General features: G+C 31.5%; 1 protein-coding gene across 2 annotated transcripts in view; it reads left to right on the plus strand.

Annotated features, from left to right (window-relative positions):
- Positions 1 to 2912, plus strand: part of robo1 (roundabout 1) — a 328848-nt gene extending 325936 nt beyond the window's left edge. For both annotated transcript variants that reach the window (XM_070108281.1, XM_014248079.3), the window contains exons 22-23: positions 14 to 331; positions 427 to 2912. In XM_070108281.1, the coding sequence (XP_069964382.1) occupies positions 14 to 331; positions 427 to 1126 (1018 nt within the window). In that variant the 3' untranslated portion in view covers positions 1127 to 2912. The remainder of the gene's footprint in view (positions 1 to 13; positions 332 to 426) is intronic.
- The last annotated feature ends 5880 nt before the right edge of the window (positions 2913 to 8792 follow it).

Genomic DNA, 8792 nt, shown 5'->3' on the forward strand with positions numbered 1-8792 from the left:
CTTGCTGCAACAGCGCTTTGAACTCTTCCATACACAGCAGCTCCTCCGGCGGTTTCTCCACGTGGGGTGTGTCACCACAATGCGTTGCCTCGCGGCCAACGGAGAATTACTACAACAATCCTTTGCCCTGTGTGGGCGGCTCACAGAATCGTTACCAGATCACACCGACCGGTCAACATCCACCACCACTGCCACCCTACTTTCCACCCGGTGCTGCGGGCACCGCACAACTACCGCCACGCAACATACATATCCACTACCCGGCGCCCAGGCACGCAATGAGCGAGTACCAGCCCACGGGCACACACAATTCGCGCTGCTCCAATGGACGGTAAGTGCGTGCACCATTGTTGTTACTTTTAATTACACTACCAAATTAACAAAATACACTGAAATTACATTTCGTTTTTACGCTTTCATTTACAGTGCCTGCAATAGCTGCGATGCGCTCGCCTCACCGCTCCAACCGCTGCCACCACCCGGCGACGGCTGGTATCAGCCACTACAGACGCACATGCCGCCGAATGCCGGCGGCGCCAATCCCATCTATCAATGTTCCTCCGAGTGTTCCGATCATTCGCGACATTCACATACGCACACACACGCGCACAACCACCCACACAATCACTTGCATCAACAACAACATCACGGCGCACACATGCACGCGCATCAGCATCATGCGCATGCAACAGCAGCGGCGGCGCACGCGGGCAATGGCAATGACACGCTGCGCTCAGAAAGCAGCCAGGAGGGTGGTAAAGGCAATTATCGTTGTCAGAAGCAAGTAGGCGGCGGCAGCAGTAACGGCGGCTACGCGGACATCAACGAGTCGACGGAGCGCGAGCACATGCTGAAGGGCGTCGTCGGCGGTGGCAATGGCAACACAAGCACGCTGGGCGGTAGCTCGTCCTGCGGTTATGAGGTGCTCGGCGATCACCGGAATTGCAGCGATTGTTGCAGCAGTTCGCGCGAAGGCGACACCTGCTCGTGCAGTGAGGGCTCCTGTTTGTACGCGGAGGCGGGCGAGCCGGCTATGCCGCTGCCGAGCAGCGCACACCTAGGCGGTGGTGGTGACAACCGCGCTGTTATTGCTGCTGGCAAGCTGGTGACGCAGCAGGGCAATTGATATGCGGCCGGCGTGAGTGATGTGGTTATGTACTTTTAGTGGTTACCAACGGTACAGCTGCCAATCTATGAGCATGCTGTAGGCGTTGGACGGTGCAACAGTGAAGGTAACGGCAACATCGGCGCGGCGCTAATTTGTGAGTAGCCTATGTAAGTGGTATGTAAGTTGAAACTAAGCGAATTAATCGTATGTAAGTGAGTAGTTAAGTATATATGTATAGTATGGCCATGTACTGGTGTGCGTGTGTGTGTGTAGATTAAGCTAGTGTTCTAAACGAAGCGCAATGTTGCTTGGCTGTGTGTGTGCATAAAAATGGTTGTGTAATTTTAGGCGCTACCCCAGGGCGCATGACCGCTAACAATGGCGAACATGGCACGTAACCCTGAAAAACATAAAAACAACAACAAAATAACAAGACAAATATAAATGAAAAACAACATTACAGAGATTAAAAAGCAGCGCTAGCTGCGGACTGACAAACATATGCATATATTTTTTGCTTTTAACGGCATTTAGCTACTTCCACAAGGTTCTAAAATAGTCTAATTTTCAAACATTTTTCAATGTTGCCAGAAAACCTCCAATTACAACGCACACACCGCCAGCTAGCAACAACCAATTCTCTTCAAACTTCAACTTGTAGTGTAGTTCCACGCTTTCTCGCGTGACTGCCACACATTTTGCAAGCCAACAGCGCGTCACCAAAACCATTTGCAAGCACGAATGCCGGACAGAGCAACTTGAATAGCACCCTAAATGCCTGTTTATACTCGAAACCATCTTAACTTCATTTAGTAAACGCTATGCTTTGGCATACTGACGCGTCAATTTAAAAAATGGCTACCTTTCAGCAGCGACTGCTTGCTACAATTCAACGCCAATTGACGACAATTTTCTTTGAAATGCCAATAGTCACAAATGTACATAAATAAAACTAAATTACGCCGCCGTCTGACAGTTAGTACGCCAAATAAATGCAGCGCTTGTTACCAAGCGCGCTTTTGTTAGGCGCTCAAATTTATGTAACTCACGCTTATATATTCTTATATACCCTATATAAATATATAGCTATGCTATATAATACAACATGTCAATATGTCTAAACATGTCATGCTCCGCATGCTTGTTGCAACAAGCACGAACAAAATGGCGTTTTAGCAGCAGTCTCAGCATGTTCTTTGTACTTGCGCCTAAAGCTATGCTATGAAAAATGCCACAATCGTTTAACACGCAATTTCCAATGTCTACCCACTTTGTGTTTATCCTGCGCTATTAAGGCAACGACTTCCTCCTTACACCGTTTTCTTTTCTACTTTGATTGCCAGCAAGCGCGTTTTGTCTACAATCTATCATAGTGCTAGTATAAATCTAAGGCAATGACGGTATAAAAGCGAAGTTTGTGCACCAATAAATTACCGAAAGCGGTGATAAATGATTGCTTCACTCGAGCTTGGTGGCTGGTTGGCAAGAGTTTTGGTTGTTGAAGGTTGAAGGCGGCATGAAAAGGCAGCAGAAGCAGTTTGTTTGCTATTTTTGAGTGTTTAATAATATTTTATAACTTCTCTAATAAATAATAAACTGTGTCATATGGTTGTTATTCGTTTTGGAAGCTAAGAAAAACTTTGTCCTACATGCTACGATGCGGCTGTTGACTTAACAGCGGTCCGCCCGATTCACAGTGTTTATGCAGAATACTTGTATACTGTTGTTAGAAAAATAGTTGGTTTTTTAAGTTAAATTTATGTCATATTTTAAAATGCTTCTGAAATTATTTATTTTTTAATTTCATATATACCTATATATATACTTAAATTCGCCTATCGCTGTTATTTAAACATTTTCTGTTAAAATTTTCACTGACTGTGAAACATAACAGCAATATTGTTTGTGAAATACTTTTTAGAAGTTGGTATTTATATATAAAACGCAACAGAACTATTTTACTTAATTTTATTTTTCTTTCCAAAGCGTAAGCTCTAAAGCTCTAGAAAATGAGTTTCTTCTGGAAAAGCGTTTAAATTTTTTATCGAAATTTTTTATTTGATTTAATTTCAGCAATTTTCAAGTATAAAATTTTTATCGAAAGTTTTTAGTTGACTAGTTTTTTCACATACATATATATGACGATTTTTTCACAAATTACGTTGTTGATGACAATAACTTTTAAAAACTATTGATAAGTATTTTCCATAAATTTTACCCACTAAAATATATACAATATATTTAATGCAAAATCATTCAAAAATTTATTTAAAAATTATTTAACAAATTTATTTAAAAAAAATCAATATATTTAATGAAAAAACATTCAAAAAATAATTTAAAAATTTATTATCAAAATTTTTATGTATGAATTTTCTTATATCTTAAAAAAATCCTATACATATTTTCAATTTATTTTCATTCTTTACTGTTATAAATTAGGTTTTATGAATATGTTTTTTTTAATTTTTTTACAAATTGCCATTTTTTAATTTTTTTTTAATTTTTGTCTTGAATATTTTTAACATTCGGTAATTTTTTTTTAATAGTTTTATAAAATTTTTTCTATTAACTTTTTTTTGTAAATAATTTTTTAACTCTTTTTTTTAATTTTTTTTATTTATTTAAAATTTTTTTTCGTAATTGCATTAGTTTGCAGCAATTTACTTACAACAGTATAAAATCTTTCTTTTATGTATCCCTAAATTACAGCACTTGCTCTACTGTTGGAGGTTACGTAAAGGTTAACAGTTAGAGTTAGAACTTTTTGTAACGACATGACATTGAAATAAAATATTTAAAAAATATTTCCAACTTTGTATTCAAGAGGATACAAATTTTTCAAACCAACTGCCATATTAATCTATATACATATGTACGCATATGACAAAAAGTATGCCGTAATAGTTTACGAGTATTTGATACAATAACAATTGCATTTATTCCCATACTGACAAATATATATACAAAAAAAATATTGATACAAGCAAGACTCACACAAATAAACTGAAAATGAAACTGCCAACTTCAATACGAAAGCTAAAAATATTATTTCGAAAACCAGATTTTTCAAAAAAGTATGCAAATCGTTAAATCTGAAATTTTTTTTTAAATTTTTTAACTGAAATTTATTCGCCAAAAAAAATATAAAAAAAAAGTATTAAAGATCAAAATTTCTCAGAAGCCGTATGAGATTACGTCCACATACTTCAAGGACATACAGTAACTTCACAGTGAATAAAAAAGCACAGGGTCTTACACTTAAAATTAATACATGTATGTATGTGTATGTGTGTGATAAATAATATTAATATTTACTAAAAATTACGATGTACAGATTTCATATTTTTGGCGGAAGCCGAAAAACGAACAATTGAAAACGCAAATACGTACCGAAATTAGTGAAAATCGAAGAAAAATATAAACAAAAAAATTACAGCCACACATTTGTAGCTACATGAAGTAAAAAATAAAATAAACTTATAATCAAATCGGAATGTTATATAAGCAAGTTTTAAAAAATTTGTGTTGTAAAGTGTAAAAAACGAAAAAAGTTCACATAATATCTTATTAAATGTGTACGTGTTCAGACATTACGTGACTTTCACCGAAATTCTTTGTGTAAATGAAAACAAAAAAGATAAATTCACTAAAATGGTTGCTGTTTCAATGATTTCGATCAGTGCGTTCACTGTAAAATAAATGAATTGAAATAAAATAGATAATAGAATACAATAGAAAGAGAACAGTTTCGAATGCCGTTATGGCACAATGCGCCTGCGCTGGAGCCTTTTGTTTTGTAAAGTTGTATATAATGGAACAAAAACGAAAATGAAATGAAATTTACGAGCATAAAACGTATACAATGACGAATGGTTAGTGGCTACCTACTTTAAATGTAACTGTAATTATAACATTCAGCTATTGACTCTCTATTACTTACTACCATATACTTGCAAGTGGTAATGCGTATATTTTTTCGTAGCGCGAAAAATTTTGTAGAAAGCTATAAAAATGTTTGAAGTTGTGCAAACTTAAATTTAGATTTTAAGACTTATTTCGATGCATTTTTTTCAGCAAAATTTTTAAAGCGATTACAGTGTTTTATTTTTATCAGTTAGCTTCTGTTTTCGAATTTTCCGAATCGTTTTAAAATAAAATGCTGAAATTAAGGATACAAATTTAAAATATTTTTTTTCGAAATATAAAATCTCTAGATTTATCTAATACATAAATATATACTGCAGAGGTTTACGAAATAACAAAAAGCAGCAAGTTTTTGAATGATTTTGATAATTGACAATTTATATCGATAATTTTCTTTAAAAAATGCATAATTTGTCTTATAATTATTTTTTAGTTTTCTTAAACAAAACCACCAATATTTGTTCTAATATACTAATTTTAATAATGCATATGTTGAATTCTTTTCTTTATAATTTTAATAGATAATACAAGCTAAATTCTTTACACAATTATATTTTTAATTTTTTTATTTAAATGCAATGTGAGTTACACGTCTAAGAATCAAAATAATTCCAAAAAAAAAATTAATAAATTTTAAAATTTTTAATATTTTCGATATAACTACATTAATTTCAATATGCATTAATTTAAATTTAAAAATGCTTACAAACACACTCCGGAAATAAGTTTTCTAATTTGTTTTTCAATCTTCGGCCTTTGTTTCTTTAATTTAAACAATTCACAGCTATTTCAATATACCCATTTAAAAAAAAAATATATTTTCCGGTGGTTGTCTTAGTGTGAACTTCGTTTAAAAAGTCCCTCAAATCAATTAATATTTTAAAGTTTTTTAATTACCAACTGACCACTATAGCATATAGCTGCCATACAAACTGAACGGTCGGAATTAAGTTCTTGTAAGGAACTTTTTGTATTTGTAAAGGGTATTATAGCTTCGATGCAATCGAGGTAACGTTTTTTCTTGTTTAGTTATTTTTTAATAAGTTATATAAATTTTCATTTTTTTATACTTTTAATATAATGTCTAATATATTTTTATTTTATAATTATTTGACTGAATTTCGAACTTTTTAGTTTTATTTCATAACTAAATTTCAAAAATTTTATTTTTGCTCAAAAAAGATGGTTTCGAAAAGTATTATGCCTATTTTGGATTTTACACTTAATTTTTTGTCAGTCTTGCTTAAAAACCAAATTTTTACGACTATTTTTAAAAACATGCATAGTTTTAGTTCAATTCTATATATATTTTTTTTAACTGTATATACCTATAACTTAGTTAAATTATTTTATTTTGCTGGAATCAAAATAACTTATGTTCTTTCGCTTATTGTAATATGTCAACCTCCTCATTTTTAGCAATCCTGATTCATTTTTGAACATTCTGTCAAATTATTTCTTTTACTTCCAAATTTTCCATATTTAAATCTATATTACTTTTATTAGGTCTAAACATCTTGAAAACGACCACATTTCCGACAACAACCATTTAAAAAGTTTATGATTTTTACTAATAAAAAATGTACCTGTGATATTGCATATTTCATTACAATTGAACGAGTTGTAATTTCATTATTATACGACTACATGAATTCTACATATTATGCGCAAAGGAAAGTAATAAATATAACAAAATAAAAACTTATAAGCGGACCTAGACGATAGTGTTAAGAAAATTAGCACATAAAATTAAAATTAATTTAAAATTAGTTACGTATGTACATACATATAAATACACACATGCATGTAATTAAGTCAGAAAGTGGCGAATTCGGGCGTAATTAGCAGTAATTAGCGAAATAGAATGAAAAATCTGTAATTTTAAGAAAACGAAAAATAATAATTATTAAATAATTTTGAAAATTAAAAACTAAAATAAAAGAGTTAAATAACATTACTATTTGTATATTATATAACATTAGTATACATGTAACATAATATAATAACATTAATAGCATATATATGTATGTATGAAAAAAATCTGCAAGAAACCCCACTTATTCAAATTAAGACTTTATAAATATATATGTGTGCATGTGTGCGTGTGAGCGCTAAAACCATTAAATTGAATTCATTATTATGCATTTTAATTACCCAACTAAGCTAATGAATATTAATTGCAAATAATTTACTTAATTTAGTGCATTGTTAAATACTTTAAAGCCGGCAGAAAGCTGACAAATAGCCACACATGCGTCTTTGCACGCACACACGCACACGCTTATATAAAAGTTTATTTTTTTTCTGCGCCAACTTTTAATTACTGTGTGCTTTCTCATTACCAGCACAACTTAATTCCAATGCATTACGCTGACATTAATTTTGACTTTTAATCAAAAGTTTCTATGGAAAAAGCACTGAAAGCTTAAATATTGACAAATTTAATCAAATTGCAATTATTTTTAATGTTTGTTAATTATTTGTGCTGCGTTAAGCGGCACTTAGCGTTAACAAATAAGCAGCTACAACAACAATAAAGCGTGAAATATTAGTGAAAATCAAGAGAAAAGTATATATGCAGATATATATATATATATATATATATATATATATTAAATATGAAAATATATAGTATATATTAAATAAATAAACGAAAGCTTAAATAAAGTAGAGAAGCACGAACACATACACACACACAACAGAACGTTACACGCGAGACGTGCAACATTTGAACGCTAACTGCGGCTGTTCTCAGCTGCATTTAGGCAACATTTGGTCGCCATAAAAAATTGTGAAAAATGTATTTTAAAAAATTAGCATAAATAAAATCTGCAGTTTAATCTATATACATATATACTGATTCATATGCAAATTCTTTGTGTTTAACGGTGAATTTAAGTACCCTTAAGCATATTGAGCGGGTTTTTTCTGTAGCGCAGCGCAACGAATTTTTTTACTGCCATCCAGCAAAAAGCTAATTTAAAATGTATAGCATTTCGATTGCCAATAACTGTAAATGTACATATATTATAAATATTTTTATGAAAGTAATGTGTGTTAATGAACTGAGCACAATTTATGGCGAATTAATAATTATTAATTCGTTTTTTCACTACTTTTATATTGCTCGTTGGAGTTTTTTTATTTATATGCATGTGTACATATTTATATACATATATACATGTGTGCATATGAAGCGACCACATGTATAATATTTATGTGTTATGTAACGGTATTGTATATTAGTAGTAATTAAGGCAGTGAACAAGCCGATTTGAGTGTAAATTTCGAATGAAAAATGTTAAATATAATTAATTAGTAACTATAGCGGTAATGTTAAGTGTAGTTTTACATGTAAACTTAAATATATATAAGTACATATAAATATTAGTTCTAATTATATAAACAGCTAACTGTTAATGTGTGTTGGTATTTAACTAGTTGTATAAAAGGAAAGATGAAATTGCTTACAGGAGTAAAATTTCAATAACGTGATGTATTTAATTATTGCAATTATAATTAATGTCATGTAATTAATTAATTAATTAACGCAATTATGATAACTCTCATGTAAGTAATAAAATAATTAATTAATGTAATTATAATAATGGTCATGTAATTAATGAATTAATTAATTAATTAATATAATGTAATTAATTAACTAATGTCATATAATTAATTAATTGATTAATTTGTTTATGATAAAAGTTAAGTAATTAAATAAATAATTAATTCATTAATTAACATAATTCTGACA

Source organism: Bactrocera oleae, chromosome 4 (genome assembly GCF_042242935.1).
Source record: "Bactrocera oleae isolate idBacOlea1 chromosome 4, idBacOlea1, whole genome shotgun sequence".
Lineage (NCBI taxonomy): Eukaryota > Metazoa > Arthropoda > Insecta > Diptera > Tephritidae > Bactrocera > Bactrocera oleae.